The sequence below is a fragment of the Scatophagus argus genome, chromosome 14, assembly GCF_020382885.2.
Source record: "Scatophagus argus isolate fScaArg1 chromosome 14, fScaArg1.pri, whole genome shotgun sequence".
Lineage (NCBI taxonomy): Eukaryota > Metazoa > Chordata > Actinopteri > Scatophagidae > Scatophagus > Scatophagus argus.
Genome location: NC_058506.1, coordinates 6,558,022 through 6,574,253, shown reverse-complemented (window position 1 = coordinate 6,574,253; position 16,232 = coordinate 6,558,022). Strand labels below are relative to the sequence as shown.

The 16,232-nt window shown below is 39.4% G+C and overlaps 1 protein-coding gene across 2 annotated transcripts; it reads right to left on the bottom strand.

Moving 5' to 3' along the window:
• Positions 1-713: 713 nt before the first annotated feature.
• Positions 714-14,882, bottom strand: ammecr1 (AMMECR nuclear protein 1). 2 transcript variants are annotated; one of them, XM_046409760.1, is made up of 6 exons: positions 13,268-14,860; positions 8,481-8,591; positions 7,375-7,489; positions 6,771-6,861; positions 6,552-6,648; positions 714-5,819 (listed from the first exon to the last, which is right to left on the bottom strand). In XM_046409760.1, exons 1-6 carry the CDS (start codon positions 13,741-13,743, stop codon positions 5,705-5,707), a joined length of 1,005 nt encoding a protein of 334 aa, XP_046265716.1. In that variant the 5' UTR covers positions 13,744-14,860; the 3' UTR covers positions 714-5,704. The 2 variants fall into 2 exon arrangements, with proteins under 2 accessions (XP_046265716.1, XP_046265717.1); XM_046409761.1 differs by lacking the exon at positions 8,481-8,591 and having other exon boundaries at positions 13,268-14,882.
• Between the last annotated feature and the right edge of the window lie 1,350 nt (positions 14,883-16,232).

Sequence of the window (16,232 nt, the reverse complement as noted above, 5' to 3'; positions counted from 1 at the left end):
CTCTTAATGCCATCTCTAATACTTACTGGAGCCACAAAATCCCCATTTAGCACACAGCCACAGCATGTGCCCTGCATGTTCTGCTGCTGGTCCAAACAGCATAAAAGTGTCTGAGTGCCTTTATGTAATAAAAAGGCACTTGTAGATCAATGCACAATATCAGATTGTCGTGCCAGCAGGACTGGGACGGCTTTGTTAAAGGGTCAGTTGACAGACTTTATCAAAACTCTTATTGGTATCTAGATGTGCATATGGTTTGTTGTTTATTCATAACCCAGGTTAAATTTGTTACCACTTTGTCTACCACCAACCAAACACTGAAGGAATGAGTTTCTTCAGTAGGAAATAGTTCCAATTAAAATGGCTCATAGCAAGTCGGCATTCAAAAAGCAGGTCAAACTGTTTCCATTAATCAAGTCAAATCAAGTACTGTCCTGTTCTGTTTGAGGCCACAGTACAACTGATATTCAGCATGCATCAGGCTCAACAAGGCTACAAAAAGTTGCAAAAAGAATACCAGTGTTCATGAGGGAAATGAACTGTAACTGACCAAAACACATAATCCATAGACTCTAATTGATCAAACATATTGATTTAGTGTCAAAGCGCTTATATATGGCCCACTAATGACAAACTTAACTTTTTTTTTCAATACAAATAATATCTTCAATGTAAAATGTATGCACTGAAAGAAAATAGAATGACACGTTCTCTTTTCAGTTGATTTTGTATTTTTTATTGAATAAATGATTTTAAAAGGTAATAACAATGTTTAAAACTACATCTTCACAGCCATTGCTTACATACTCAGATAACCCTTCTATATATATTCTTTCAACCCTCCCCACACTTTTCTTTTGCATTTTTTTTCTAATTTCTTTTTTTCTTTTGTTTGCTTTTTTTGTGTTTATTTTGTGTTTAATTTTTTTTTTCTTTTCGAGTCATACTATCGTGATAAATGCCCATTTCAAGTCGCGTCACACTAACAGCAATTCAATAGGAAAGGAGGAAGGGTCTAGCTCTACAGGGGATGGATTTGAAGTTCCCAGTTCATATTATTCCATCAACATTTTTCAAGTTACTAAAGCAGAGAAAAAAAAAATATCCAAAAATTTAATGGAAATGAAATAAAAGTTGGTATGAGGAGTTACACCAGGCAACCCTCCCAGCCCATCAGGCCACTGCAACAGAAAAGTCATTTTGTACAGTGACACATCTTAGAAGTCAGTGTCTCAAAAATTCAGAACATAGAAAACCACTAAAATAATTTTGAAACTAGATCCAAAATATTCTTTTGAAAAGAATTTATTTTGATGTACAAAAACAGTCATTTTCTTTTTTTATTTTCTTTTTTAAATGTTTTCTTAATAAAAGTTTCAAACACAAGTTTATTGTAGTTCTTATTTCATTTGTCATTATCATTATTATTATTGATTCATTTATTCTTTTTTTTTTAATTCATCTATCAGTGCGATTGTATACCAGTGCAGCTACTGGGTCCAGAGTAAAGAAAACAGGCTTTTTTCTTCTTTAATGGCATAAAAAATAAGGAAAAATCCATCTTTTATACAAAGTATAACTGCTGGTCTTTAGGGAAAAAAAACATTTATAAACCCATAAAGCTAGGAGGCACACCATGGGATTTTCATTTTTGTAAATTATAGTAATACTAACAATAATAATAATAATAATAATAATAATAATAAACAAAACAAGTAACAACAATTTGCAACCATTTTTAACCATCCTTGATGCCATGTACGGCTTCAGAGACAGACTCAATGAAAATTCATTGAAAAACTGGGTTGCTTAATAGTCAAGACAATTGAGAAATCGCACAAAAAAAAAGACATAAACAACATTTTGTCATTTGCAGGGGTGTCTTTTGGAAGGACAGGAAGCCAGGCCAGAAGAGCAGCATTTGGGCATGGCCGCTGGCATCTTTGGTTCAGTCAAACATACGAAGGTAATATGAGCTTGAGCATTCCACGAAATATGAGAATGACCACACAAGGAATGCTGAGGCTGAACTCTAACCCTGGTATGGAACCAAAATACAATCTGCTACAACAAACTACAAATGTCGTTCCATAATATCCCGTGAGGTATCAATGCTTTAAAAGGTTTATAAGTACAGAAGCAGGACTATTTTCTGCATGATCTACGTAAAACATTAACTCTGCGTCCCGGTATAGGAGATGTTTACCTTTAACATAGCTTGAGAGGCTGCATGAGCCTCAACAACGGGACATTTTCACTAGTGAACAACTTAAACTTTGCCTTTTTCAGAGGTCAAGCGATTCAGCAGCTGAAGGAAAAACGGAGGATGTGCTCAGAGAAAGCAGCATCCGATCTTCCAGGAGAGGCAACGACCACAACTACTGCCACCATCTACAGAACGACACACACACCTTGACAAACGAGGCCATGAGGTCGGGCCACAGTGTGGGAAGTAATCAAGGGAACGGAGGCTACGTGTGACTTCTTGTCCTTTCAAACCTGCAGGGGTGTTGATTTGCACTGGTAGGAAAAAAACACCTGTTGAACAGATCTGCATATATCAAGGATAGTAAAGGTAACACATGTAGGATTTTCTCTTAATATATCGCTGTTAAATTGGAATAACGACCATTAACAGTACATTCAATAGCCCCATATGATTTTTCCTTCTTTATTATATGTGTAAGAATATCTGTCTGTTTTTCCCATAGGGAATTGATCCCAAAATCACCCACACTGGACTCAATGAAAGCACAGATGCATGGGGCTACTGTTTGTATTGGTGACAATCACATCCTTCAGAATTAAAATGTGCCGTCATAACTCACTTAACAGCAATTTACTAAAGAGCAAATCTTACATATAGCATCTTTAAGTATGATATGATCAATGAGTCCGCATGACCAGTCACGAGCTGTGACCACCCCAATATGAGGTCCGATAGCACCATATTTGTCTTTTAAATCTCTTAATGGTTAATAAGAGTGTCTAAGCCATAGATCAAGCATATCATGGATAAAACCATAGGTCTCATACTCATACATACATGCAACAAAATGCATTGCATGTGTATACAAAGACATATATGTAAAAGAGCATGGTCAATTTGGTTTTGCAGCAGAAAAATTCAGGTTGTGCTGTATTAAATAGACCAGGAAATGAATGCCTGATTGTTCCTCTTTGAAACTTGGGATGTAGTGTATATGTCATAAATGCATACATTTTACTAGAGGCATGAAAGTGTCTTCCCATGGTTTAAACGCTTACAGTAACCCACACCACAGTGCCCAACATTATTTGTAAGAGTGTGTGGGGGGCTTAAAAAAAATGAAAGAATTGAGGACCAGCAGCTGGCTAAGAAGTGAACAAACAAGAGATTGCAGGCATACAGGAGCCTCCATATGTCAAAGTATTAGGAATAGCATTCAAGTGAGGCAAAAATTCATTTGAGGCCCTTTCCTACATTGTGGTGTCAAGATGGAACTGGGAAAGAGCCAACCATGGGATGGAGGAACCATCAGAGCATCATCTACTGGTCCATTATTTATTAAATCATTCACTTAAGGCAACACAACTTAAATCTGGGTCATTTCGGGTTACTGTGGATGGAGTGCCAAAAGCCCTTGACATTTTGCATAAAGAAAAATAACCTGTCAGTTAGTAAAGGCTGTTACGAAGAAAGATGTTGGTCAAGTAACAAGAACCTCTCAAAAATTCCAGTTCGCAAAACTAAAACCGAACCCAAAGCAAACGGATCAACATGACGACGATCCTCAATGACTCAAACATTCTTGAAAGTAAATCCTAACTAGCCTAGTGTGTGTGGATGTGGCACACTACAAGTAATATTTGGATGGGAAATGGCTTCTTAAGTCCTTACAAAGCCCTGGCTTTTTACTTGTAGACCTTAACTGCAAGCCGCTTGGCCCCATGCAGAGATTCTGCTCTAACCAATTTGACCGTGTTTGCTCTAACCTACTGCCAAACAGCTGACAAAACAGAGCACAAATCTAAACTGTTCCTGCGCCGTGGACACACAGATCAGCGGGATCTCACCGAAAAGCAGATCAGAGAATGGCGGTAGTGTGGTTCCAACAACTAAATCTACTAGCTGCATTACTGCAGCTGCTTGAGACCCTGACAAGTACAATTACATGCACTTCTAAATGACACAAACATGTTAATTAGATCACTTCCTTTGTGCATCAAGTGACTTCATTCAAAATGACAGTTTTAATACATCATGTGGATGACAGTGGTTAGCTATAATCTGAAAAGGCAAGACAATGATTCCACGACGACACAGGAAGAATACAGGACATCTGGAAAAGTGAAACTGCCGGTTTTGACTAGTGTTCAGTGATGCAGCCTTGCTTGAGGCTGGCTGGTGGAAGTTTGCATTCAGAGGCTGAAAATCCAATATATTAGAGGTTACCAGTTAAGGGCACGAATGCAAACACTTCAAGCCAAACATCAGACGACTCTTACAACGTGTGGAATAAAAAGAGAATATGGCTTTAAGTAGTTATAGCATGTCCCTGTCAAGTGACTCCCTGCCAGTAAACTCAGAAACCAATAGAGTAAATTTAAATGAAAGCACTGTTTATGCACATATATTTTTTTCTTCTAGCGACCTGTAGATACACCTGCTCCCTCCTCTCCAATGCGGGGGGAGATCAGACCCACTTGTGGCCCATTTTACATAGATAATTAACTTGCGCAGGCGTGATTATCCTCAGACAAAATGGCTTCCTCCACAATTACTTTAGAGTTGAACAAAAATGAACAAAAAAGAGGGAACATATCTGTAAGCTCTAGCCAAACAAACGCAGTTCAAGGTTTACAGTTTCCACCACAAAACACTACAAATATTCAGGAAGAGGTTTCCAAAAATCTCTGTAGGGAATCTTTAGGTAAAATCCAATTTCTAATTTACTCTACCGCTTTTCATTTTGTGGCAGACCAATATCTATATCCACACACAGAAATACACACACGATTGTGAGCTCAAACAATAAACACTACCAGCAAAGGCTGAATATAGGGCATCGCAATCCTACTATCTATGCTTTGGAGTATACAGATCCCAATATATAGTTCCAACTACAACACTACAATAAGTTTACAAGGCTAAAACAACCTCAACAGTCAATCCTTTTTTTTTGAGAGGACTCAGAATAGAGACGACACAGCCTTTGAGAACTGCAGTTGCCTTGCTACATGGTATACATGTTTGGATAGTAAGATAAAAGAAAGGAGAGAAAAAAAGGAATTATCTTCGTAAATGTAAAATCGTAGCAAAGCCTAAACAATATAAGCGCAAGACTAATCCACCATAAGAGACTTCCTTCCATCCACAGAATCAAACACCTGATTAGGTTTGCTGAAAATACACAAGATTAATAAAATCTAGTATTTGTTTAATTTTCAAAAATATGAATGAGGGGGGTTATAGATATAGGTATACATGTGCTGCAAAAACTTAACCACAGGCAAAGAAAAAGAAACGTGGATTTCTTGCCATAATCAAATGATGCTTCGTTGCCACCCGTTGCCATGTCAACGTCTGGGAGACGGCCAGCATGGCAACGGAAACTATCATCATAAAATGGTACAGTAGTAGAAATAGCTAGACCAGGAGGGGGCGGGCTCTCCTGGAAAAAGGTCCGCGGAGAGGTCCAATGATTGGTCATGCGGCTCGCTGTCAGGAATAATGGTTGTAGGGTGGTAGAGGGTGCCCAATGCCATTCTGGTAGTGATGGTGCTGGCGGTGGGCGATGTACTCTGCATAACCCATTGTCATCTTCTCGCTACGGTACCTGGGAATAAGAAGAGACGGTAAGGACTACCGGTACCTGCCCCTGGTGTCACATTAGGAAAGCTATGATCAGCCACAGTCTGCAACGAGACCCAATGCTGTCCCTACCATGAGTCTGTACAATCTGTTTGACACAGATGAGTCTATGCAAGACTTAGGCAGACTCAAAACAAGAAATACTTTGAAGCAGCACAATTCACAGTGGTTAGTTAAAAAAAAAGGCATGACATTTGATACAGCAAAACCAGATACTGCCTTGTTTATTCCATGAGTTCTTCTTTATTAAAATCTGGCTCTTGTATTAACTACAATGCACCTTGAATGCCAGCAATTCATTTGGAGATTAGAATGACATATGCTTTAAGTGGCTAATGTAGCCATGTTTTCTTTTCCTGTTTCAAACTTGTAGTCTTCCGACATTTATCAGATTTCGCACAGCTCCCAATGGAACCACAACAGTCTTCACTGTAATTGTTCACATATGCAGTGGTGCTCCTCAAGACCCTCTAAGCAACTCGAGTGGCACAGGATATACTGCATTACAGAGGATGGCACCACTGTCTTAAGTCCCATATGTTATCATACATTTGTCCTTTTAAATTTCATGTTAGCATTATGTGGTTCAGTTCTACCAATTATGCTTGGATGGCAGAACTTTAATATCAAGAGTGCATCGGTGCCCTACTGATAAGTCATGATGTTTGTAGGTGGTTTAATACAAGTCTGTTCTTACCTGGTTAACTTAATGGTCTTCCTGAAGTCATTTGTGATGGGAGCTTTGTAACCTCCCTTTCGTAGTAAGGAATCTATGGTTTGAATGTGGTCCCAACCTTGATAAAATAAGAGTTAAACCTTCTTACACATTCCTAAAAATCCAAATCTGGCGAAACATTACACTGTCATTAGAAAAATCAGTTGAGGCTTCACTGTTAGACGCACAAAGAGACCTTACCTTGCTCCTTTGCAACCTCTGGTAGGTAGGTGGCGGTGCGCTTTGATCCTTTTTCATTGAAAAACTCTATCCTAATACCGTGAACACCCACCTAGAATTCAGGCATGATAAAGAAACCATGCATTTTAACCCCATAAAAACAACTCTAATCAGCACAGTCAAATGAATGTTTTCACAAGGTCAAATGCATGGGGAGCCATTTTATTCAAAATGAAATACATAAATATGGCTAGGAAATAAATCTAATAAACAAATAAATGCATTTATTTATTTATTATACCAAAAATGCATTATGTGACGTCAATCTAAACCGAAGGTATATTCCCAAATGCACGATTTATTTCACGCCTCCAGTGTCTTCAGAAACACATTTTGCTGAACTCATTTGCATATTATAAAATGGAAATAAATGTGGCATTATGAAAAGTCCTGTGAAATAATTAAATGTAGTCTTCTGAAAAACATCATTTTGAAATAAATAAATGTATCTACTTACTTACTGGATTTACGCCATAGCCATATTTATTTATTTCATTTTGAATAAAACATCTCTCCGTGCAAATGCAATGTTTTGCATTCGTTGTTTGTGTGTTGTCGTTGTTACCTCCCAGTCAAGGTAATCACCGACGTCTTCAAAGTTGGTGAGAAGAGACACTGAGCAGAAGAGGCGAGGCAGCTCATCCCTTGTCATAGGGGGGAAGCGGCTGTCTTTAAGGGCACTGCAGACATAGAAGCACACAGACAATTCTATTCCAAGAGGTGATGCAGACTCAAGTATCACACTCAAGTATCAAGGCACCAACAGTTGATTACTGTGTGTACAATCTGATTGCAATGCACTCAGATAACATCTTTGTTAACTCCAAATACGTGACGAAAGATCAACACGACCTTTTCTCTAATGAAGATGACCTCTGGACATACAGAGGCCAGTATGGTGACAGCATGGACTCTGATCGTGGTTTCTCACAACAGCTCAGAGCTGTTTGTAATCTGTGTATCTGTACACAGCCGTGTGTGTGTGTTTACATGTCAGACCAGCCATGTCTGCCCTCAGGTCAAGTAGTGCTAATGAAGAAATTATACCCTAGGTATTTACATAGGGCCTTGTTTACTCTCCTTACATCGATTTTTTTAAAGGATGCCCCTATGAAGTGACAAAATAATATAGTTTCAGTTCTATGCACAGACCTGCCCTCATGCTCTCATTTCTTAAACTTGTTGTATACTGGGTCACATGAAACAGGCATAGCACAATCCACAGATTTCAGTTATATTAAAGTTACTTATACATTTAATTTGTGTCATTGCCTGTTGTCAGCAAGATTTTTTCTACATCAGTCCTTGAATGTTAACCAGTAACTGGCAGCACAGGATAAGCACTGTTTGTCATCACTGTTTTTTTTTTATAATGAACTTCCATGAAAATTAAGGATATTGTTAACTTTTTGTTACTACGGCCCCAAGACCTGTGATTAAAGGGTCTACATACACTGTTACAGCAAGCTTCAACAACAAAACAAAGTACAACTGAAATTATGTTTTTGCAGTCATCCAAAGACCAACTATCAGTTCTAGAGCTAGAACTTTTAGAACCATGTTAAGGCTACTGATTCTAATATGGTTGTTAACCTTAATTTAGTAGTGTCAGTCTATTATCCACTATCATGATGTAACAGATTTTAGCTCACAGCTACAAGAATCACTCACCTGGTAAGGGTGTACTCCCTGAGTCCTGAGTGCAGATTCATGGCAGAAAATGTACCTATACAACCCCTCAACCGCTTGTCTCTGCCTATTTTCCATGTGACAAACAGCGGGCTAAAAAACAAAAAAAAGAGACTATGTAAAAGAAGTTGAACTTCAATAACAGGCACGCAACATGCACATTAATTAATTCCGTTTCAATATGCCACAGTTGTTAAACAGATTTGGTAAACTGTGAATTGACCGAAGGCCTATCAGTCACATTTTCCAGTCATCTGAACAACGCAGATCTGCCATCAAAAGCCTGTTTTTATGCTTCAGAGTATGCTTATCCCATAAAACAACACTGACTGAGTATTGTGTTGTGAGCACTGTCAAAACATTTCTGAGAACAGGCCAGTACTGTGCATGAACTCTGTTCAGTCACAGCAGCCACTGACAGAAGACCACTTCTGCCCTGCTTAACCAACAGTAAATTTACTGATTTATTGTCAACCACCCATCGAAGGTCTTGGTCTTACATGCCAAGTCAATGCAGTGGTCTAGACTTCTTTTTTCTTCTTAATATGAGCACCAGTCCAATTTTACCCACTTAAATCAAAATTCAACATGACACTTATGGCATACGACGACACTCACAGCAATTACAGAGACTGGTATTTATGATGCTGTGTTTACCCATCTCTCATGGATTTTTTTTTTTTGGAGCCTTTGTTTTCTCTACTTACTAATACTGCTACAGCAAGGCTGTCTAAATCTTTTGTTCTTTCTCTATCTCTCTCTCAAACTGAATATGTATACATTTTATTTGTGTAAAGAGAAAAGTAATAAATGAGATAAAACAGAGAAATTTTCAATACCACAATGAGTGTTGGTACTTCAACACTGACACTGGTTCATACACAGTATTTTTTCTGTTTCATGAAAACAGTCTTGAGTCAGATGTACACTTTGCACTTTGAAGGTGAAAAGGCTTTTATAGTCTAATTTAACAAACACAATTTGGGCATATCCCAAACCTCAAATTTTATTTTTTAGCTCATTCACATATTAAATGACTGTTTTACAAAATCCAGACTAAAATTTAAAATTTCAGGTTATGATTCAATGGCATATCAGTAATTAGTAAAAACAAATAGAGAGAAATAAAATATTACAGTCACAGCTACAAGTCTGTGTCTATGTCTTACAGAGCTTTAACCCTTTAAACCTTCACATGGTAACTGTTCTTTGGCTTCAGTTTATCTTCCCTGGATTTTCCCCTTCTCTGCCAATGAGGACAGATTGCTGTCTTCTGGTTTTGTCCTCAAACAAGGGATCAACTGGGGCAAAGGTGGGTGTAGAAAAGAAGAGAATGCTAGTATTCACCATTTGGTAGCACAATTAAGAAGATAACATGCGTAAACATAACAAGTTACTTTCAAATGGTTACCTTACATTTCAGTTGTTGCTTTAGGTTACTACACTTACAAAATAAAACAGCTTCCAGTAGACATATGCAAGTTATCTAACATAATATTACACATAATACAGTTAATAGTACTATCCCACCAACTGACTACAGTGGTTATGTCAATGTATGGATCAATTCAAGTTTACAAAAGCTACCTGGTTAGATTAGCTGACTGTGCTAACGTACCTGCAGGACCGCTTACCGTCTCATGTTGTCAAGCAGTGCTCTTGCAGTCAAAATGTAAAAAGTATTTTATATTTTATGCTGTGTTGGCAGTACTTAAGTAGCTACCTTTGTGCGTATATTGAGTCACCGCAGGAAACGATTTGCTGTTTTTTTTATTAAATATCAACAAAATTTATGTCTGTTATTTTTCTGGAAAAAAATGAAAGCGCAAATGAACACATCTGCAAAAAGCGCTGGTTCAAACTTTTAAATTGTACTACCTCTGATTATCACATGCCCACGATCTGAGGCTCAGGCCCTGCATTGTTTACAGGCGAAACAGAGTACTGTCCCCAAGTCAAATGTTGTATTTGTTTTGAGCATTTCAATAATTCAATCTGACAATGCCCCCAAGTGAAGGACATGCTGAGGACACCACACACCATAAGTATGAGTTTCTCAGACCCATGGGAGTTTTCACATTGGTGAGCATTAGCCCACAACATTCCTAGTCATGATTGACAGGTTGGGTTTAGACCTTGGTTTCATGTGGTGGTTAGGAGCAATCTCTGTGTTCACCTTTTAACAGGGACATAGGGTTTAGTTCACTAACAGAAGTTTAACCATATTCAAAATCAGTTATGACGTCAGATAGCACATGTTAATATAATACCATGTACAGTAAGTTTAAAAACGGAAAACAATTTTTTTTGGAGAGTTCCAAATGCATAAAAGTCCCTGACTGTTTGACCCCTTCATGAACATTTACTAATGTTTATAGTGAAAGAAATTACACAATTAACACTTAATGGGAAATACTAAGTGGAAATTTACAAGTCCAAATAGCAGCATGTACTGTCAAGTTCTTTGCTCAGGGAAGGCAAGACTATGCTGATGTTTTCATCTGTCATGACTGCACAGCAACACTGATAATATGAAAGCTACTATTATATTACTGAGAAAGTCACCAAACACTCAATTTTATTCAGACTACATATGAAATATAAGTCTCACATTTTTTGGTTAAAAACAAACTCTTTGCCCAGGTAACTTGGGATTTGACAAATTTTAACACAACACACACAAGTCCTCACACCCTCTTACAATGAGGCACCGATTACACAGATGATGTCAGTTAATGAAGATTTAATGTAAGAGAAAGCATCTCAGAGGGCATTTTAACATACAAATACAAAATGAGTTGTGTGTGTGTGTGTGTGTTTTATCAATAGCAACACTAATCTGCCTGGCCAAGCTGGGCTTGTAAACACTGTGAGAATAGTCTTAGAAGGAAGTGTGGACTTCTGCACAAATTAACACTGGATGGAATCAGGAATGTCTAAAATTAAATCACAGAGACAAAGAAAAAAAAAACAAAAAAAAGGCCTAAGGCATGCATTTATTTGACCAGCTGACCTCACACCAAAGACATGGTACAGTGTACTAGATTGGGACATGTCAAATCATTGTTCAGTGTTTTCTACATCACTATGAGCTTTGATTGGTTCACACATTTGAATGTGTAAAACCTTTTGCCTAGAGTTTACTGAGGTGTTGTTGACATAGACTCTAGATGGAGATGTTAGTGTGAAATTCTGTCAATACACATGAATAATTGAAAGACTACACCATGTTGAATTTACTTTTAAAAGATCAACACACCACTAACTGCATTTCCACAGATTTATGATTCAAGACACTGTCAACTTTAAATGCAAAAAAAAAAAAATCTATTTCAATTGAATGTGCAAAGTAAGAAGAGAATGGGGGTAATATGTTTACTGTATACACATAACTGTGTATGCAGGATTGTTTTCCATAATAGATAATGATTACCTCAGGGGTCTTGTAACTGCTGAATCTTGAATTTGTCATCTGACAATAGAAATACGGTTAAAAACACAATACAGGGGGCTCCCCGTTTCTTCACCCGTTTCAGGGCAATATATTGTAAAAGTAAAGTGAAAAAGTAAACTAGGATCGCAATTGTAAACAATCCCTTTATAGCCTCAAAATGTATTTAAAACGTCCCAAGTCGCACACGACCACATAACAACGTTTCTATAAGGAGGGGCAAGTGTTTTTCAGTGGACTGCGGTTACGGGAAGAAAATATACATTCATTACTTCTATGGTTAGATTGTACATAACACAAAAAATCTCGTGTTCAGTGGATGTCTTAAAAGTGTAAACACTGATTCTGTTAGTTTACTACGGTTTTTTTAATACTGCCAACACTGTCTTTAGGTAGATTTGGTCATAAGGAATGTTTAGGACTGCTAAGCACTTAACAAGAACCACATTTTCTTTGTTGGTTGATGCTAAATCGGCTCTTAGCGTTGGTTTCACTTGATTCAGCAGTATACACAAGCCAAACCTGCTGTTAAACTACCGAGTAATCTGACCGTCTATCTGACCGTGACACCAGAGATTTCTTTAATACATTTACCATCAAATTAATTACTACAAGCTTATTAGCGTCTGGTTGCTAAGCTAATGTAGCTTACAGCTAACAAAGCTAAGCCTAGTATGTGGCAATCCAGAGTTCACTGAGGGCAACTTCAAAAAGATTAGGAATGCCAACGTCAACTTTTGATATATTTTATTCTAGTAAAATAAATGGTTAGTCCTAACTAGCAAAATCGCTGCTGTAAAACCGAAAAAATAAGATGTTTTCTTGCTCGTTGAATCCTCTATCTTTTAGCTTAAGTGTTAGTGGCAAGCTAATATTAACGCCTAGCAAGCAGGCTTAGCTAACGTTAGCCAGTGTTATTCGAGTTGGACAAACAATATCGGAAACTGTTTTTTGTCGGGTAACAACGAGAGATCAAAAGGTGAATACTTCATTCAATCAAATGCAGCCTAGCGTGTTAACCTCCTATCAAATCATTCATTGTAACGTTGATGTGTGTTTAGTGCAATTGCAGGCCAGTGCAGCCAGTCTCTGCGACTAGGCCCAAATTAAAACTTGGCCAAATTAAGCCATGATCGCGAGCTTTCCTCGTTAAAATCATCCTAAGTAAAATGTTGTACCTATGTGACAGTTTGTGCCCTTGACACTGAAGCAGAATCCAAAGGTAAACCAATCAAGAGTCCCGTAAAACACACTAGCTGTAAGAACATATCAATGAGCTTTGGCATGCAGCAAAACAACAAAAGACAAAAATACTCACTAGGGATCATTTGTAAACCTGGGTGTTCTCGGAGGTTGGTATCCGTACAGATGGCAATAAAGCACGTCAAAACAGAAGCAGCACATCTCCGCTGAGACGACCATTTTTCTGCCTCCACTTCCCGAACCGGGTCCCGAGCTGAGATTCGGGGAGAGGCCGGATGAAGTGTAACCGGCCGGGGCTGAGGACAGAGCGTTTGTGCCGCTGCTACCACTACTACTACTGCTGCCGCTAACGTTACCTCCGGGTCCCCCCAGGCCGTTGGCTCTGCTCACGTTCGCCGCTGCTGCAACAGTCGCGGAGGAGCCAATCCCCAACTCCGAGCCACAATGTCCGGTTCCTGCCACCCCGCTTCCCGCCCCCACCCCGCCGGGACCCCCCGACCCGGGTGATCCCGACAGTTTCTGCTTCTTCACCCCGCAGCACCCGGCCGCCATCTTGGAACAATCTGCACCGACACACCGCTTCCGACCCATAACCGTCACCGCGGGAAGGGTGGGGGGGAACGCCGACCAGACGTAGAAATCCCACTGCGTTGATACGTACGACGGACAATACTCCACTTTCACTCTTTTATTTTTTTGTCGGACGACGAAATAACCGATGTGGTGAGAAGACTGCAATGTCACCGTAGCGTTGCCTTTAAAAATGCGTGACTTCGCTACGCAAAATCCATAGCTGGTTAAGCGTTTTTTTCCATGAGTAGTCAGCCAGTCCAGCTTTGGACCACGGTGTTCCAGTGGATCACCGATAACGTCAAGTCCCAGCCAAATAGTCACCACTTCTCCCTAATACGACACCATCCGAGGCGATCTCTGTCAGTTCCCCGTAAACATACAAGTTCAGGGAGTGTACAATCCGAACAGGCCGCAGATGACAGTAGCCAGGCGGTCCAGATGTGAAGCCGACAGCCAGTGCGCTGTAGCCCCGCAGCACACCTCTCCAAGTGGAAGCCGGGAGCTTGAGTACGCAGGACCCATAAGCTTTAGCACAAATTGCGCACAATGTCTTGGGCAGCGTAGCTCCTCATTGCACCAGCTTGTTCGCTACTGCCTCACGAACTTCTAATTACACAACAGGCCCAGTATGTTGGAATTCCAGACGCTGGGATAACGCAGAGTAAAATGGCATCTGACAATGCGGGGTTGGCATGGCACAATGAATCGCGTCAGCGCCGAGCAAGTCATTTCAGTAACGTTAGCCCACAGTTTGCACCTGCATGATGTCTGTTCTTGGAACTGGTTTAAAAAAAAATCTCAATAACACCCCGCGTCAAATGTAGAGCTGAAAGTTTTCAGTATAGGTTTGTTTGGAGGCTGTCATCCGTTTATGGGGATACATATAGAAGAGCATTCTAGTCCGTGAACCGTGAGAAATCCTCCGGTTTTGGAAACCCTCGCTCCGCACCCGTCTCTCAGCTGCTACCATTCAGTGCTGTTCGGGTAAAAGCCCTGTGATCAGTCTGTGGGCATCGGTGTCGTCGGCACTCCGGAAGCGGATTCAGAAAAATGTGTTGCGCACAGTTGCTACACATTCTGCGTAGCTTCTGGGGGTATCAGATGTGCAATTCAGAAGAAATGTACGCTGCTGTGGAAGCATGCGCGCCCACGACGTCTGCACGCATGTATGCGTGCGTGCATGAAAAAAAGTAACGGTTTCTCTAAGCTATAAAAGGCACAGAGCCATAGAGAGGGGTCTCTCTTCCCCGGACCCATTTAGATGTTATTCACATCCACGACGGCAATAGATTTTCCCGAGTCGTTGTATTTCACAGGGCGATTTATTCTAGAAAAAAGAGCCAAAGCGTCAAAATGTTGTAGTGGCAGCTGGTATATAAGTTCTGGGCTTCATGAGCACGTCTTATCTGGGGACCCCACCCCCCATTCAGCACCCCATCCTCCTCAGGGATATTATCTATCAGTGATTCATATACATTGCAGGATCAGGTGACGATGACCATGAGTTGACTCATGTCGCTGGACCGAGCTTGCTGGAAATGAAAACACTGTAGCCTCTGCCTGACAGAGTGAAACATGACCTGGGTGGGTGGCATGAGGTCAGGAGATTTTGATCTGTGAATGCTAAATAAAACATATAGACAGACAGATTATAAAATTCATGGGGGTGTGCATACATGAAATCAATTACATACAGTACCAGTGCTGAGGTTTAACTGAATTTAACCCAACAAGGCTGGCTTCTGAAGTCAGTCTGGAAACAGTTTTCTCCTATGATGCAGATTCAAGGCACAAAAATACTTGAGACAGTCGTTTTTCCATATTTGTTTTTCTGTGTGTCTCAAGATTTATGTTCTTGTTAGTCTTCCTTCTTCAAAGTTTATGGCTCAAAATAGATTTTAAAGTGTTTTATACCTTTTAGAGTAAATCATCTCATAGGAAGGGGATCCTTGTCACTCAGCATTTAAAGCCTGGCTGACAGTAGAGAAAAGTTGATCAAAGACAGCCTGTAATATCCTCAGTGCTATTTATTTTATGTGTAGGACTGATTCTCTGTGATGTGATGTAGACTGTTTGTCAGCCCGGTCGATTAGTGGATCCATTGTTCAGCATTTTTCCATCTGTTCTTCTGTGTGATTGCAGATATAATAAATTAATTTAAAGCTAACTGTTCTGCAGAGTAAGCAGTAACTAAAGTTATCAAATTTAATATTTAGTCAGGGACTAAAAATATTGTGGAATGTACAATATTTGCCTCCAAAATGTAGAAAATGGAAATAATCAAATAAAGTACAAGTACCTCAAAATTGTACTCAAGTACAGTGCTTTAGTAAAGTGCACTTAGTTTAAATTCCAAATTACTCTAGGATTTGTGTTTTTACTGTAAATGTATATTGGTTCCAAATAATAATTGGTATCATCCTCAGTTGATCCCTCATCAGCAGTATTGCTTTGCCAAAAAGTGCTTGCCTTTATATTAAAGTTATATCTTAATGTCCACTCAGTGT